Source organism: Mirounga angustirostris, unplaced genomic scaffold (assembly GCF_029215605.1).
Source record: "Mirounga angustirostris isolate CCGP_5_RB_7025 unplaced genomic scaffold, mMirAng1.0.hap1 SCAF_14, whole genome shotgun sequence".
NCBI classification, from domain to species: Eukaryota; Metazoa; Chordata; class Mammalia; order Carnivora; family Phocidae; genus Mirounga; species Mirounga angustirostris.
Genome location: NW_026991722.1, coordinates 69,596,363 through 69,614,577, shown reverse-complemented (window position 1 = coordinate 69,614,577; position 18,215 = coordinate 69,596,363). Strand labels below are relative to the sequence as shown.

At 48.1% G+C, this 18,215-nt stretch overlaps 1 protein-coding gene across 3 annotated transcripts in view; it reads left to right on the top strand.

Annotated features, from left to right (window-relative positions):
* The window catches only part of GLT1D1 (glycosyltransferase 1 domain containing 1), an 85,110-nt gene that overhangs the window by 22,107 nt on the left and 44,788 nt on the right, over positions 1–18,215 (top strand). For all 3 annotated transcript variants that reach the window (XM_045887849.3, XM_054510579.2, XM_045887850.3), the window contains 3 exons: positions 1,744–1,892; positions 10,995–11,100; positions 16,378–16,429. In XM_045887849.3, coding sequence (XP_045743805.1) covers positions 1,744–1,892; positions 10,995–11,100; positions 16,378–16,429 — 307 coding nt within the window. The remainder of the gene's footprint in view (positions 1–1,743; positions 1,893–10,994; positions 11,101–16,377; positions 16,430–18,215) is intronic.

Here is an 18,215-nt window from a genome sequence, read left to right as displayed (position 1 = left end):
ATTCTAAATTACACTTGACCCTTGAACCGCTCGGGGTTGAAACTGCATGGGTCCACTTACATGTGGAGTTTTTTTCTATAAATACAGTACAGGACTATAAATATATTTTCCTTATGATTTCCCAGATAACCTTTTCTGTTCTCCAGTTTATTGTAAGAATACAGTACATAATATGTATGACATGCGCCATCTGTGTTAATCAACTGTTTATGTTAGTGGGAAGGCTTCCAGTCAGCAGGAGGCGGTTAATGAAGTTTTGGGGGAGTCAGAGTTATATGTGGATTTTTGACTGCATGTGGAGGGGTGCCGCCCCAACCCCCACGTTGTTCAGGCGTCAGCTGTATTTCACTGCGACCTCCTGCATCCCTTTGACGGCGGCAGAGCTTGATGGTGTCGAATGTGCCCTAATATAGCGAGTCCCCTGCTGACGCACACCGAGGTTGTGTCCGGTCTGGGAAGTGAGACGCAGCTGCAGAGCCTTGTCTTGGGGGTGTGTTTTTTCACGCATATCCAAGGGTAGTTTGGGAATTGATTCCTAGAAGTGGAGGTGTTTGGTGACAGTTTGTGCATCTGAAGTACCCTAGCTGCGGCTTCACTGCCCACCAAAGAGTTTGTTCCAGTTTACCCGCTCAGAGTAATGGACAGGAGTGTTTATTTCACGAAGCCTTAGGCAGACTTTTGATCTTTACAAATATTCGATGTAAAAAAGATGACTGAAGTCCAGCACCATTTCCTGTATCTAAAAGCCCAGCTGAATTTCTTTTTTGAGGGCCCGCAATTTTAGGTCCATCCCTAATTTGCCATCAAGCTGTTACTTGTTTTTTTTTTTCTTCTTCTTATTGATTTATGAGAGCTCTTTATTTATTAAGTAAATTAGCTTCTTTCTTTCTGTTAAGTGTTTTAAGTAGTTTTTCTCAGTTTCTTACCTATCTTTTGATTTTGCTCATGCTGTGTCATCATTCAGAAAATTTCTTTTATTAGATTTGTATTTTAGATTTATGTTACAAGGAACTAAACCAGGATGAGAAGAAAGACATGTTCTTGAAAGATATTTTGGAGGTAGAATGGAAAGGCCATCAAATATCTTTGGAAGCTATGATAATGGGTGACTTTGGAAGTCTTTATTTTTATTTTTTTATTTTTTTAAAGATTTTATTTATTTATTTGAGAGAGAGAATGAGAGACAGCGTGAGAGGGAAGAGGGTCAGAGGGAGAAGCAGACCCCCCGCCGAGCAGGGAGCCGGATGCGGGACTCGATCCCGGGACTCCAGGATCCTGACCTGAGCCGAAGGCAGTCGCTTAACCAACTGAGCCACCCAGGCGCCCCTGGAAGTCTTTATTAAGAACTGAATTTCAGATGCCTAAAAGCAAACTTTGGGTATCATCCATAATTAAGGGACAGGAGAAAAAATGTGGAATCAAGGAAATTTAAAAAAGGAGCTTTCTGGCCCAGCAAATGCCACGGAACATTATTGGTGTGTTAGCCCTCATCCCACTGGTCTTGCTCCGCACTGAGGTCCCAGGGACCGGACACTGGTGGGCGAATCATTATTGCCGGTGATGGTGAGCCTTGTCCTGTATTTTAGGAGGGATGCCCCTACAGGACAATTCAGAAGATAGAGTTTATTTACTTTTTGATTTAAATAATCTTTTGATTTAAGATGTTCATCCCAGTAGCCACCTGGGACATATTTATCCTTTGCCCTCATCTTTTTCTTTCTCTGTTTATATTTTTTGGTAAAGGGACCATCTAGAAGCTGCCGGCCATGTATGTCTTCTGAAAGATGCCGTTGACCTGGAAAGCTCATCTGAAATCGCCCACCTCATCAGGGCTGAGAACCTGGAGGCAGCATTGGCTCTTCATCTGTACAGAGGAGGCCGGCTCGTGCAAGGTAACCCGCTTTCTCTGCAAAGGTGGAACACTGGAGGTCATGGAAACCAGAAGCACTTACAGCGACAAATAAAACAGAGTTGAGGGGCGCCTGGGGGGCTCAGTCAGTGAAGCGTCTGTCTTCGGCTCAGGTCATGATCCCAGGGTCCTGGGATCGAGTCCCACATCGGGCTCCATGCTCAGCAGGGATCCTGCTTCTCCCTCTGCTGCTCCCCCTGCTCGAGCTCTCTCTCTCTCTGTCTCTCTCATGAATAAATAAAATCTTTAAAAACAAAGAAACAAAACAGCTGAGATCTCAGTTCATCCTGTTTACCCGGTTCAAACCTGGGGGGAGCACCCTCATCTTCTTTGCTTTGTCCTTCTTAGGGCCTCATTTTCCAAAAGGAGGTAACTCCGATTGAGAATGGACGTATATGCCAAAGCTGTCGTACCGCATCGAGAGCTGTCCCGAACCTCCTGGATGTACAGTTCCTCACTCAGAGTATGATTTTCAAAAGTCACACATACGCGCCTCTTATAAACACAGACTGGGCACGTAGGAAACATTTTATTCCACTGACCTACTAACGAGGCAAACACTAAGATCCTGAAGTAGCTTAAAGAGCATCTGAGGAACTGGGATTTGAGTGGGTGATTTCATGGAGAATAGAAATTAGGTTGCTAGGTTAGCTGCGGAGCAGGGCCACGTGCAATGGGCCCTCCGGGGCATTAGTCAGGGCTCTCCAGAGAGACGAGCCCAGGAGGACATGTACAGACACACAGAAGAGATTTATCACCGAGATGGGCTTACGCGACTACGGAGGCCCAGAAGTCTCGCGGCCTGCCCTCTGGAAGCTGGGAACCCCTTCCGTCCGGGCCTGAAGGTCTGAGAATTGGGGGCTGCTGGTGTCGGTCGCTGTTTGAGTCGGAAAGCCGGAGAGCTGGGAGCTGGCACGGGGAAGACGGATGTCTCGGCTCAGCCTTGCCCTCCTGCTCCAGAGGCCTTGAGCAGATGGGGTGACACCCACTTGCCTCAGTGAGGGCGGCCACCTTCCTCCCTCAGTCTGCCAATTCAAATGCTAATCTCAGCCGGAAACACCCCCACAGACACATGCAGATATAATGGTTTACCGGCTGGCTGTCGGGTTGTCCCTGAGCTCAAACACAGCGTTAACCGTCACCACCGCACAGAAATGATTTACATCGCTACTTGACCCAAGCCGGCAAAGCGTGTATTTTGTTTAAGTAAGCTCTACATCCAACATGGTACTTGCACTCGGAACCCTGAGATCCTGCCATTTGCAACGACGTGGATGGAACTGGAGGGTATTCTGCTAAGTGAAATAAGTCAATCAGAGAAAGACAATTATCGTATGATCTCAGTCCTATGTGGGATTTAAGAAAGAAAACAGATGAACATAGGGAAAGGAAAGGAAAAATAAGATGAAAACAGAGAGGGAGGCAAACCATAAGAGACTCTTAATCACAGCAAACAAACAGGGTTGCTGGAGGGGAGGGGGGATGGGGTACCTGGGTGACGATACGAAACTGAGGAGTCACTAAATTCTGCCCCCAGAACTAATAATACACTATATGCTAACTAAATTTAATTTAAATAAATTAAAAAAAAAACCCCAGAGTCCAATGCTCTCAGGCTGAGCCAACCAGGCACCCCAAACTGCAAAGTATTCAATGCAACTTCACAGCGTATGAGCTCTTAATTAGTAGTAAAGAGTGAAGCTAAACAACAGTACTCTCTCTCTTAAAAACTTGACTCATCAATCCACCGGGGACCTGAAAACACGGTTCCCTCGGTCGCTGAAAGGGCATGTGCGCAGTCGTCGTTTTGACTTCAGCTACAGCTGGGGGCTCTTTCTTCTTAACACTCCCAGGCTGATGTGACTTCCGTGAAAGCACAGAGGCACCAAGTGAAGGCAGAAGACACTGCTTGCGTTGCAGCTGACCAGTGAGTGCCTTTTCCCAAACGTGAATTAACTGACATGGCGGTGGCAATCACATTTCGGGGGGCGGGATGTCATTTGAGGGCCAAAATGATTTACGGTCATCACAGGAGAATGGAGCTCCCGTCAGCAGAATGTGCCAAGCCTCGGAAATTTTCGGCAGTCTCATTGCTAAAGGTGACTTTCTGCCTCGCTTCCTCTTCCTGCTCCCTCCCACCTCCTGCCCCCAACAGGGACTTGGGGCTTCACCGGCTGGGGCCTCACTGCATGCTCGCTTCCTGCCTGGGCACATCGGACAAGGTGCTGTTTTTAAAACCTAAGCTGCTACATGCACACTTCAATCTCCCCCCAGCACAGAGTGAGTGTAACTAAATGATCAAGAACAAAAAGGAAACCTTCGTCCCACTTCTCATTCCAGCTGTCTAATTTGTTATCCCCGGAGACAACTAGTTATCATTCCCTTGTGTATTCTCCTGGAAATGTATTATAGGGACTGTGCTAGTTATCTGTCATTATATAACAAATTGCCCCCGAAAGTGAGCGACTTGTAGCAATGCATTTATATGTAATAGTTTCCGTGGATCTGGAATTCAGAAACAGCTGTGCTGATTCTGTCTCAGGGTCTCGGGTGAGGCTGTGGTCAAGACCACGTAGGATGTGCTCCAGCTGAGGCTGCGTCATCTGGAGGCCTGACTGGTCCCACACGGGCCACCTGCTGTCAGCAGGAGGCCCCAGTTCCTCACCACGTGGGCCTCTGCCGAGGTTGCTGAGTGCCCTCAAGACGTGGCAGCCGGCTTCTCCAAGAGAGAGCCATCGAAGAGAGAGCACGCTGGAAGCTGATTGGCCTATTATGACCCATCCTTGGAAGCCCTAGATTCCAGAGCATCTCCTGCTTACACCAGTCAGCCCTCTGGGGATTGGGAGGGGACCTCATTGAGCGTGACCACCAGGCGCTGGCCTCCACGTAAGCCCAGGCACATATTTGTACGTATCTCCTCCTTTAAAAAAAACATGAGTGGGAATATGCTATACATAGTCAGTGTCTTGCTTTTTACCACGATGCATCTGGCGATTTTTCTGCAGCTGCACATGTACAGATGTACCTCATTCTGTCAATGCTTGCATAACCTTCCAAGCCTGGGAGCACCCATCATCTTACCAGGCTTCGATTAAGGGACACTGGAGTTGTCTTCCATGTTTTTCCCCCATAGTCATGGCAGCGAATATCTCTGTACGGACGTCTTAGCTTAGGAACCTTTGAGAATCTACCTGTGCCTCCTTATCTTTGCAACCCCGTTTGAACCATCAGCACAAACTGTCTTCTATCAGTGGGGACGGTGTTCGTGAAAGTCTTACTCCCAAGAGCTCTTTCCCTCTGAACAGGTATGACTTGGGATTCTGTTGCAAGTGTCCTGGGAAACAGAGTCTGAGGTCGACCTCAAAATAGGAAGGAAGTGTAGGGGCCAAGGTTACCGTTCGTAGCTCTTAAAGCTCCTGGAAGTCTTTACAAGGTTGTCACTGACCGTTGTAGGTCTGTTTTGCACTCATAAGGCTTCAGGCACTGGGGTTGATGAAATCCGTTTACCATCAGGTGTATTATTGTCCATCAAACTGCGTGTTTTTAATGTCTTGCATACATACCCGTGGAGTATGGTCTATGTCCACAAACGGGACGACACTGTAAGTACATAGCTGAGCGAGCTTTCCAAATCAGCAGAGCTCCTCCTGCCTTTTTTCCTGACTGTGTGGTATTCTACCAGAAGACCGCACCGTGTTTATTAAAAATCTGTCTCAGGTGTTGCTATTGCAGGTAAAGCCACAGCAAGTTTGACTGTATTTTTTACTTCATTCTGGGGGGATTTTGGTGGATTAAATTCCTCGAATAACCTGTGGCCAGAGGACTGTGTATTTTTCATTGGGATTGACAGGGACAAACTGCCCCCCAGAAAGGTCAGTCCAGTCCGTGCTCAACCAACAGACGGAAGGACCTGTTTCCTCTCGCTCTGGTCACATCACTGGGTTTTCTCCTCCAAAGTCCAGTTTTTCTCCATTTTTACCATCTCTTGGCCTTTGCTTCAACTAAATGGAGGAAAAGCACAAAGTCACCTAAAGCTTCGCCTCTCTCACAAGTGGTGGGAGGGGAGAAGCCTTCTCTAGAACCCATGGCACGAGGGGACCGGGTCTTCCTGCTTTGGTCTAACAAATGCCAGGACCCGATGCAGCACCACTGTTAGTAAACTCAGTTCGACTTCCGTTTATTCCCGGTTGTTGTCTCCGTGGTCTTTACGTATTCCTCAGGCTCATCTCTTTGAAAGCACCCTCTCCCTGAGCAGCCAGCCATGAACAGCATCACCACCGCCATCGGCAGGTAGAGAAGGTGCTGCACGCCTTGTGATTCTCACCCGACGCGTCGAGGGGCCTCTGTCCTCTCCGTTCCCTACGCTGAGCTGCCCTGTGCTGACAGCCGGCGGGGCATGATTTCCGACGTTTCTAAGTCTTCCATGGATTCAACTATTACAGATTTTAAAGATATATATTTTTTAAGATTTATTTTAGAGCGGGAGAGAGCATGAACGGGAGGGGCAGAGGGAGAGAATCTCAAGCCGACTCCATGCTCAGCGCAGAGCCCGACGCGGGGCTCGATCTCACGACCTTAAGATCACAATCTGAGCCAGAACTAAGAGTCAGACACTTGACCGACTGCGCCACCCAGGCGCCCCTAGATTAAACTATATTAAAATATAGAGCATTTAATGATTTTAAAAAAAGTTACATAAGAAGTTACATAATTTGGAAACTTCCCACAAGTACAAAGAAGGCAATAGAGCCCCTTGAGTTTCACTACCCAGACGTGCCCGCTGTTTCCTGGACGTATTCGGTTTTACCGATCTTGTGTTTTTCTTCAAAATTAAATTTACAGAAAAAAGATCCACTTTTACAATATAAACTTGCAACTTCTTTTAAAGAAATATTAATTGATGCTTCCTGGGCTAAGCACCGTGGATGCTGGTCTGACATTCTCACCTTTCTCTGCAATTTGTGGCTGTATTTCTAAAATCGCGATCGTACCACCGTTTAGCAGCCTGTCTTACCTACTGATGTTAGGAACATCTCCCCCGTCATTGAATGGTCTTTGACAGCATGACTAGGAACATTCATATCCTGTTTCCACTTTCCCCTCAACTGGAAACGACGTTGTGATGAGCAGGCGTCCACAGAGCCCGTTCGCTTTAGGATTTTCTAAGTGCGGCACGGCCTCCCCACAGGACGTATCTGTGCACTTTTATTGCAGGTGCATATTGGCAATTAATAACTGGCCGCACTTACATGTCTGTGCATGGTAAATATATCTAAATAAAACCTTAACGGCATGGACAAATGGAAGCTTGCTTTTCTTTTTAAAACCAGTATTTTCTGAGCGAATAATTAAGTACATAAAATTGCTAAGAAGAATATTCAAGTGATGAGAAATAGCACCGTAACAATATTAATATTTATTGTAGCTATTTTGCAGGTACAATGCAAGTATTTTTTTTCTAAATATGAATCTTAATGTTTTATCTAAGTCATGGACCAATTACCATATTAACTTTGAAGTAACACGTTGCATGTGTTCTTCCCTCTTGGACATGTCTGTGAAAGGCGTTCGACGTGTACACCCACCAGCTTTCAAGTGCATGGGAAGAGAACTTCATAGCTACCCCTGTCTAAAATGTAATAGAAGACTGCTCCCGTGCAGGATGCTTCCTGGGCTCTCCTTCATCTGCCCTAACTGGCACACAAAGAAAACGTGCCCAGTGATCCGACGTTGGCAGAAAACTGGATGAGAAGCGCTTTCATGAAGCTCTTTCTGTTTCTCATTGAGGATCGGCTTCAGGCTTGAACCTGCTGAGGAAGCAGGTGGAGTCAGGTGGCTGATTAAGGAGCCAGGTTCAGGAGACGGTGATGTTTTTTCTCAGCAGACTTCTGGGAATGACAAATTTTCAGCAGAGGCACTGATTGATGAAATAGGACCAGTTGCTTGGGCGGCTCCGAGTAAATGCGCTTGGAAAGTAGTTTCTGGACCACTTTTCAGGCTCAGTTCATTTTCACAAAGGCTGTTTGAAGATTTAACTTGTAGCAGGCATTGTATTAGGAGCAAGGGGTACAAAACTAATAAGCCACGGTGCCTGTTCTCGAGGATTTTCCAGTCTACAAATCAATCCTAAAGCCTATGATACGTGGCGTGGCATCAGAGTAGAGGGATTTACTTCCGATAGACCGGGAGAAGACTTCAGAGAGGAGGGCGTGCCTGAGTGAGGTTTTGAAGGGTCAGTAGGAGTTTGCAGACATTTTATATGCATCATTCTATAGCAGAAGACTTCTAGAATTTTCCACTCATAATTATGGATGCATTGCCATTAAGACTAACACGCTACTGGGCGCCTGGGTGGCTCAGTCGGTTAAGCGTCTGTCTTCGGCTCAGGTCATGATCCCAGGGTCCTGGGATCGAGCCCCGCATCAGGCTGCCTGCTCCACGGGAAGCCTGCTTCTCCCTCTCCCACTCCCCCTGCTTGTGTTCCCTCTCTCGCTGTGTCTCTCTGTCAAAAAATAAATAAAATCTTTAAAAAAAAGTGGCACCTGGGTGGCTCAGTCGTTAAGCATCTGCCTTTGGCTCAGGTCATGATCCCAGGGTCCTGGGATCGAGCCCCGCATCGGGCTCCCTGCTCAGCGGGAAGCCTGCTTCTCCCTCTCCCACTCCCTCTGCTTGTGTTCCCTCTCTTGCTGTGTCTTTGTCTGTCAAATAAATGAATAGGATCTTTAAAAAAAAAAAGACTAACACGCTACTTATTTAAAGCTTTGTTTTCTCATCAATAGAATGAATATTGAAAAAATAGGAAAGCAAATGAAATATCCCACATTCCATTCCTCCGAGTGCTAATTTAGTTCAGAGAGCTTCTGGATTTATATATTTAAAAACGTATTCGGCAGAAAGCACGGGGACACCAGTATCACATAGAGTCCGTCCTGTGTCTGTGCGTCGTATGTAGGGAGTCACTGAAGCGCACGAGTAAGTCAGCTAATTAGCTTGACCTCCGTTTCACAGATGAGCTGGCCGAGGTTCAGAGGACCCTGGTGACTCGCTCAAAGTCATGCGTTTTCCAAGTGGAGAACCAGGTTCTGACCCAGGATGGTCTGGAGTCCAAGTCTGACGTTTTTTCTTACTCAGTTTGAGTTGATATACTTGAGTGGTTGCCAATAGGCAGGCCGCTCGCAGGCCGATCACTTAATTACTGAATGTTCTCATCACCTCGGAGCAGGGTCTGTGATGCTCGGTGTAGATCTTTCTGGTGTCTACTATTCTGTCTTTGGAGAGTTCACTGACAAAAGGCTTTTTCTGTGATTTTCCTGACCCTAATTTTCCTAAACTGGCAGTTTTTATGGCGGGGGCGGGGGTTGCTATATTAATTTCCTATTACACTGTCACGATTTACCACAAACCCAGTGCATAAAACACACGTCTGTTGTCCTGTAGCTCGAGGCCGGAAAGCTGAAGGGGGTCTCCCGTGGCTAAAACCAAGATGCTGGTGGGACTGTGTTTCTTCGTGGAGGCTTCTGTGGCAATCCGCTTCCTTATTTTCCGCCTCATGGAGGGACCCACACTCCCCAGTTCACGGCCCCTCCCATCCTCAGAGTCCGCACGGGCCGGGCCAGTCCCCCCCTTCCTGACACGGCAGCTTGGGGAGCTCCTCCTCTGCCTGCCTCCTCCACATGTAAGGACCCCGTGATTACACCGCCCCACCTGGATGGTCCAGGATAATCTCTCCCATTCAGGGTTAGCTGATGGCACCCTCAATTCTAAATAGCCTAATTTGCCTTTCCCCTGAAACATTCCTAGGATCCAGGAATTAGGAACAGACATCTTTGCGGGTCATTATTCTTTCCACCTCGCACCTCCCTCCAGCCCCCAGAGATTCGTGTCGGCCCCACATGCTAAACTCGTTCACTGTCGCTCAACATCCCCGTGTGCTGCGTATTCGTTCACTGAATTTATATATATATATACACACACACACACATACACACACATATATGGATGTTTATCGTTTTTACACAATACATGCATACTGTGTTAGCCAGCTTGCCCTTGATTTTTCTCATGTGGTAGATTTTTTTCAGCCTTTTTATGTCCGTGTACACATACACACAACCCCGTATGCTTCCATTTTTTCTTTTTTTTTTAAAGGCTGGTCTTCACCGACGCATCTGAGTTGTCTCCCATCTTCCGCTCTCCCTAGCAGCCTCGCTGTGCCTGTGGGCTTTAGTATCTAGAGGCTGAATTCGTAGCCGTCAGATTCCCGGGGAAGAGCCAGCTCACCAGAGAGAAAAAAGAGAATCTGCTCATTTGCATTGACAGGAATAATTCTAAGGCAGATAAAAGGAAAGAAGAGTACGCTTTGAGTGACTACTGAATCTCAGGAGGGATGGCTTGTTCGAGAAAGCCCCGTGTGAACACTCCTCTTAGGTCTGGTCTACTTGGTGGTTTGCCAGCCAGCATCTCTTGAAATTTTTGGTTGACCTTTGGAAGTCCCTATGGAGTGGCTTCTGCTGAGCACATCATTTAGCTCGATCTGTGCACGCCTGATGCCTCACTCGTCTGTGCTCATCAAACCTCCCTTGACTAAGCCTGTCACCGGCACAGAACAGACTTGCTCCCACACGTCACACGCACTGTGTGTGGTTCGCAGGACAGAGAGCTGCATGCTCCCTGAAGTCATCGTGGCCTGGGTGCCCTCGAGAGCACGGCACCTGCTGCCGGGAGCCCCAGCCGGGCTGCATTTAACCTGCTCTTTTTCTGTCATAGATGCCCATTTCCCGCGAGCAGTCAGCTTGGTTTTGATAGATGGCAGCCAGCACTATTTTTCATTTGTTAAAATGTAAAGCTAACTGATTTTAAATGGTGCTGGCGCTGGTGGTCTGACATGATTAATCCCCATGTCATGTTGTGTATAATAGTGATTCCTATTCTGCTGCTCAGGTAAGCTGGATAAAATGAAACAAACACCAAAACACGGTCCCCCAAGCTGAGGGAACACGGTTTCGCATTTGCTCTGGGACGGGATGGTGAGTGAGGGCTGTTTCCAAAGCTACGCTCTGCTTCGTTAACTGTCATAATTTTGCAGGTCATGGAATCCCCTTTGGAATCATCTTTGGTGGAACCGATTTGAATGAAGATGTTAACCAGAGAGAAAAAAATGAAGTGATGGGAAAGGTCCTCGAAGAAGCCAGGTAATGCTGATGAGAACCTCACAGGAGTTAAGCATTTGGGGGGAGTTCGCTGAAACCAAAAGATTAGGAAGGCTGCCGTTTGGGAGAGTCCCATCTTACCATAATAAAGCCAGTCTCTTTTTCTCATTTCATTTGTCCCTTTGATTTGCACATTTTAACTTTGCCACGAAGGGTCACGGTAAACAAGTTATTGCACGGGAATAACTTCAGCGACAGCTCACTTTGGGCCAACCTCCTTAGCAGTCCTGCCGGGTGGAAGGCGCCGCACCGTGGTCCGCTTGGAGAACAGCACGCCCCGACTCCCGCTCCTCGAGCACAGGAGTCAGCATCGACTCTTGAATGTTTGGGGCCTGGCTCTGAGCTCCGCGGATTTCTGAGCTCTGTAAAACCGCCTGGGAGGGGTCACCGTGGGCATTCGGGGCAGGACAGTCCTTCATCGTGGGGGCCCTGCTGCACGTCCCCGAGCCCAGCTGGTCACTGCTCGTCGGCGACACCTGCTGGCCGCTGCAGCTGCAGTCGATCGCGTTTCTAGCCCCTGGGGTGGGGAGTTGCTGCCCCAGTCCAGAACCCAGAGCTGCACCCCCCAACATTTCCCTTGTCTGGGCATACTTAGAAAATCGTATTTGTACAGCACTGTGAACTAGAAGGACAGGCGGGGGGGAAATCACCCCCATTCCTCTGTATCTCGAAGATAATGATAATACTTAACATAATAATAACAGTATAGAAATCCTCTATGTCCATATGAAAGTTGTTTAAAAAGAAGAAGTCAAGGGCGCCTGGGTGGCTCAGTTGGTTAAGCGACTGCCTTCAGCTCGGGTCATGATCCCGGAGTCCTGGGATCGAGTCCCACATGGGGCTCCCTGCTCGGCAGGGAGCCTGCTTCTCCCTCTGACCCTCCCCCCTCTCATGTGCTCTCTCTCTCTCTCATTCTGTCTCAAATAAATAAATAAAATCTTAAAAATAAATAAATAAATAAAATAAAATAAATAAAAAGAAGAAGTCAAAACAAAACCCAAATAGTCACGTGGGCCTAAAGCCAAGAGCTCTTCTGTTCATCCGTGAAGAGGTGACTGGCAGGCTTCCTGGGGTGAGTCCACGGAAGGGTCGAGATGGTGCCATGTGGTCCGTCCCTCCCGGGCCACAGAGCAAGTCTTACCTGACCGTGGAATCACCCTGAATCCAAAGTTTACCAAGACCTCAACCTTTCAGCTCATGTAAATTTTTGAATCATTGTAAAAAAAAAAAAAAAAATACAAAGCAGGCGATTGATTTTTTTTTTTTTTTGATGTGGACAAACTGCTTTATTAGTTATTTAAAAAAAAAAACACTTGGTTGAGGCATGACTGACATGCAAAGAGCTGTATTTAATGTATGTATACAGCCCGATGAGTTGGAAGATGAGTCCCCGTCAGTGAAACCATCATCAGGGTCTGTGGCATAAAGACCTCTACCCCCTCCGAGAGCTTCCGCCCACCCTCTTCGGTATTACGGTCATGATAAGAGCACGTAACATGAAATCTATCCTCTTTGCACTTTCCTAAGTGTATGTTACAGCATCGTTAACTGTAGGCTCCAGGAGGTCTCCAGGACCTACCCACCTTGTACAAGTGAAACTTTGTGCCCTTGGATGAATCTCTTCCTGTTCCTGTCTCCCCCGCTCCTGGCCACCACCATCCTACTGTCTGCTTCTAGGACTTGGACTATTTTAGATTCTCACATCAGTGGGATCATACAGTATTTGTCCTTCTATGTCTGGCTCACTTCGCTGAGCATCATGTCCTCCAGGTTCATCCGTGTGATTGCAAATGGCAGGATTTCCTCTTTCTTCAAGGCTCAATAATATTCCAGTGTATGTGTTTACTACACTTTCTTTATCCATTTGTCTGTCCATGGACATTCAGGTTGCTCCCGTGCCCCCCAATAAATGGCCAACCACGAAATGTCTGTGGCTCATCTCTAAGCCTCTCACGGTTGAGAAGCGTGGTCAGGGAATCCAGAACTCTGCCTCTTTCTGTCCCTGGAGCATTCCTGATCCTTTACAAAGGACGCACTCCAGGTTCTAGGGTGCAGCCCAAGGCAACCCCATCCCCTTTTCCTAAGGCGGGAGTCAGTCTTGCTCCTGAAAACTAGGGTTACTGTGGGATATCATAAATGTGGCCATACAAACCTTGTCCAAATAGAGAGTGTGCACGTCAGATGGAGAGACAGAATTACAGTAAACAAAGGTAGACAGAGTTTGGGTCGATCTTAAAACGTGATCTGTCATGATAGGTTTTCTCGATGTTGTTGCTCTTAGACTCTGAAAATTAATTACCTTTTGATTCATGCAGTTTGCACTGTCTTACGGAAGGGCAATAATTCTGCTAGGTAGAAACGATACTGAATGAATTCATCTTAAGGTATTATCGTTAGCATTATTCATTGCGTTGTTATTAAAACACATTGATTTTCATTTGGGAGGAGTATTGATTGAAGTCAGTGGGCAGGGAAGTCAGATGAATCATAGATTTCTTGTCGGACAGCGTACGGCATACTTTTCTGTAAAATAAAGTATTGAACTTGTCTCGCTTTATAATGAGTTTCACTTTTAATCAAATACTTTTATGTAGTAACATTTTTCTTATGAGGTATATTTTTGAACTTTTTTTGTATTTAAAACTTTTTTTCTGTATGGCATAGTATTGAAATTACTTCAGCATCAGCTTTTTGGCTTGTATTATAATATGATAAGTATTTGGTAATTATGAATACCAAGTTAGGTAAGGAGTTTGAAACTTGTGGAGGTTGTTTTGTGAAGGATCATCCGGTGCACCTCAGAAAAATTTAGTATTGCCCACAAATGAGCAAAAGAGAGTTTATATGAAATAAATTGCCTAAGAAATAGTTTCACAATTAGGAAATATATAGCACATGACAGGTTAGACCATGTGAAATTATAGGTCAAAATGGCTCAGTATCAGTCATTTCATACAGTTGTTCCTAAAGATGTTTTTGACCAACAAAATCACACGTGAAAGTGAGCACGTTTTGAAATGGCAATATTCATCCCACAGGGCAAAAGTGGTAGTTTTACATTTTTTGGTAAGGAATGTGCTGTTTTTAATTTCTTTATTTTCTGAGGATTGTGGGGTCAGAAACCCTCTTATCCGTTATCTCCTAAGTAGGTGGGTATAAACCCAGGGCCGGGGTCTCTGTAGGGAGGGGCTGCAAGGACGAACGTGTTACCTGCCTCTCCAGGATAAATGGAAATGAGCAAGCTCACTCGGTCCGCCCACTGACTCCCGAAACGTGTACGCGTGCACTCTTCCTGATGAAGGCCTCTCCGAGGCTCTCATTGCCCCTCTGGTCTTCAGCCGGGCCGCAGATCCCCGATGCCTGGTCCGGAGCAAACGGGGCATGCCGGCGGAAAGGGTGACGGGCTGGGGACAGTAACCGCAGCTGCTGGGCAAGGGTGCCCGAGCTCCCTCTTCTGCGGCCAGCCCCACGCACCTGCTCTTCCTTCTTCCCTCGCTCTGACCCGCGTCCGGTTGGAACGTAAGGCAGGACTCCCATCCGTGCGCTTGTTCATTTATTCAGTCTGTGGGCATTTTGGCCTGCCTGCTGGGTGCCAGGCAGGACTCCAGGGGCTGGGGGAGTCACAGCGCACAGAGCGACATCCCAGCCCACGTGGGGCAGGCATGGGGAGGTGGTCGTGCTTGCCAAAGGAGCGGATCAACCTTCCATGAGCCGTCCTCAGGCTGCACTGTGCATTTATCTAGAAACGCTGTTATGGGGTGAAAGGCATGATCCTCCTGTCACTGACCTTATTCCGTGCTCCCCAGTTTTTCTCTGCTTTTGGGGTCTCCTCTTTTTTCTTTTCTTTTCTATAGGTTTGAAGCTGTCAAGTAGTCTGTTTGCTGGCCACGTGGGGTGCTTGAACCCCTCACGGAAGTCATGGCGGTGGTGTTAGTCCTGGTGGGAAACAGTAACAGGAAATATCCATTGGGCGTTGAATTCCCTGGGGACCAGGAACCGCGGCGCCTCACGGTTTCCCATGAAGGAAGGTCCCTGCAACTGTCCTTGCATTACACCGTAGCTCTGGCTCAGAATAGTTTGTTCGCGCTCCCTGCCCACGTCCCAGGGCTCGGGGAGCGTCTCACGAGGGATGCGGGCGCACCCATCACCGCTGGGTCGGCCCGCACCAGCTGCGTGCAGGGCACAGGGGGTGAAGGCGGCCCCGGTGTGAGGGGTGATGCCCTCGGTGCCTCCCCGCCCCTCTTTGTCACGCCCACAGAGAGGACAAGAGGTTTCCTCATTCCTCCATTCATTCCTCCTTAAATCCGGGGCATGTGAATGACTGGCGGGGATGGGTGGAAGGTGGTGGGGAGGGAAGGCTCGGAGAAGACAGGCAGGGGAAGGGGGGCTCCTCCAGGAAGGAGCCCACCCTTTGGGGTGGGAAGGAATCGACCGTTACGGCTTCTTGGCCGTGACCACTGTTACTGTGGAGTCTGCCTCGTGGTGATTTTCCATTTCCACTACTCCTTCTGCATTCATTCCCTGGAATTCTGAAAGGAAGAGCTGTTCCTGTTGGCCCCATGTGCTAGTCACTTCTTTGTGTCTATCAGTATGGACACATGGGTATTTATTTTATTTTACTCTATGGGAGACCCATCACTGTGAGGTATTTGGGCACTAAATCATGCCCGCCTTGGCCACGGGAGATGCTGTGAGCTGACTCTGGTGTCCTCCCAGCCTGCCCTCACCAGTTTCGGGCAATTTCTCACCGCCTGGCCACCATAGGACGTTCCTGGTTCATCCCATGTGTATCCGGCCCTACTTCTGGAAATAGCCATTGCTTGATAAATGTACACATTAACATTCCTGATCCATGTGCATTCAGTGAATTTTGAGTACTTTAGCACAGCCTTCCCGCGCTGAAGCTAGTGACCGGAGAGCTGGTCCTTGGATGTTCCGAGTGGATTAACTAAATCCTCTGCCTCTCCCCTGCATCTGGCTTTCTGACTTTTTCCCTGCTTCTCTGACCTTGCATGGAAGGAACAACAACAAAAAACTGAAATGTGGAGCTCCAGGTGTTTATTTCGTGCATACACAACTTGTTTTGATGTGAGTGGAGATTGAACCGGAGGGCCGCTGGCCGCACGTGATGAAGATGGATGGCACTTGAAATTCAGCTTCTTACCTTGTCTCTCACAATTTGTTCCAAAGAGCTGTTCCCTAGTTACGTTAATTGAATTCTGCCCTAATTGTTTTCCTTATTTTTGTTCATCTTACTAGATTTGCTGTCGCTTTCACAGAGTCGATGAAGGAAGCGGCGCAGACACAGTGGGTACGTGTTGATTTTGCTGTCGTGCTGGCTGAGCTGGGGAGGCGGTGGGGGCAGCTGGGGAGGTGGCAGGGGTGAGGGCTGCGTGGTACTTGGATGGGCACAGACAGTGTTTCTGTTGTGGCCACCAGAGTGTTTGATGCGTCCCGTATACTGATGGTTTTTTAATTTGTGTAGATACTCTTAAGACTTGACTTTTTTTTTTTTTTTTTTTTTATTGCTGCTGAACAGCAAAAATAGCCCAATCGCCGAATCCTTTTATGTTCTGTTTTCTTTTGACGTGCTCAGGTGATTTCCAGGCTCTGCTCTCAAGGTTGCAGCTGCCCCACGTGCACGGAGAGCAGCGATCTTTTCAGTGGTAGATGTAGTTTGCGAGGTTGGACTATTTATCCGACGAGCTTGCAGAAAAGGACTTTATAGCTCTAGAAGTTAGGTCCCTTACTGACTCTGACTCGTGGTGACTTGGCGGCAGGTGGATGAGCTGGTGGGAGCTGAGCTCCCAGCGGGGAGTGAGGGAAGCCGTGGTGAGGCTGGCATCTGCAGAACAGAAGCGGCCAACCCAGGGGCCACTTTGCCCAGCGACCCACGAGCATGAGACTCTGCTGTCCGGTCGCCAGCGCTGTGGGTCCCCGTGCGGGGCCAGCTCATCCGCCGTGCCCCCACGTATGGCCTTATCACTTGTCGGCATTATTCCTGTCGGGGTGCTGTACAGGTCCTGTACTTCGTGTAGAATTTCGATCTGTAAAATCTAGCGCATGGTGACTGCCGTGTGGGGCGAGGGCGCATGCGGTGCTCTGTGGGCCCGGTGGTCCCTGAACAAGGCTCCGACCACTGTGCGTGTGCGGACGCACTCTTCCTTACGGCCGGATTGCGCCTACCTCCTTCTTCACATCAAACACTCCCCAGGGAGGAACTGGAGGGCAATTTTATAAACTGAAAATCTCAGAATAACAAATGACAAGCTTCCCAGTTTTCTGTTGTGCCAGTTTGTCTGGGCAGTGTCAGCATGGGGATCCCTCTCTCTTCCCGGGCCCCCACAATGCGAGCCTGTTTGCATCATAACACAGACACGCTGTTTGCCTTCCTCACCTTTGGGAACTCCGTGAAACCGCCAACCCTTCATCCTAATGAAGGCAGCGGCACCCATCTGAGCCAATCCTTGATTATTCACACCACCCCTTGTAGTTAAAAACAAAATCACTTTCAGATCTCCTTAAAGCCGTGAACAATTTTCTCAAGTATGAACCTTTGAATACATGTGTTCTGAATGTTCCGTGTGATGACACAGGAGTGTGCATACGGCTCTGCTGCAATTCTGGATGAGGTATGGCATTTACCTGGAGGCTCTCATGTGCTTGAGTCGCAAGCTGAACCAGATACATCTTCACGCGATTTTGTATCCGAGAGAGTAACTGGCAGGCAAGCTGGTGATTCGGATGTGGGCATCTGCTAGACAGTTTCTTAAAAATGCGTGGATCGAGCCAGTCACATTAAGCAACACCACGGGCGATAATGTTTGAATTGTCGAGCAACTATGAGAACTTCGGAAAGCACCCTGTGGTCAGCAGCATCCCCAGGCGTAAAGACCTGCCTGGTGGGATCAGCAGTCATGTGAACAAGCGGGATTTTTGTGTTGATGTTGTGTAATGACACGCTTCGTCATTTGGAAGATCTGCGTGACTCCGTGAACCTGGTCCGCCGTCCCTCGTGAGGTTCTGCAGCTGGAGAGAGCAGGCACCGGGGAGAAAGCCTTCTTGGAACTTGTGCTTGTTTAATGTTTGCTCCTGTC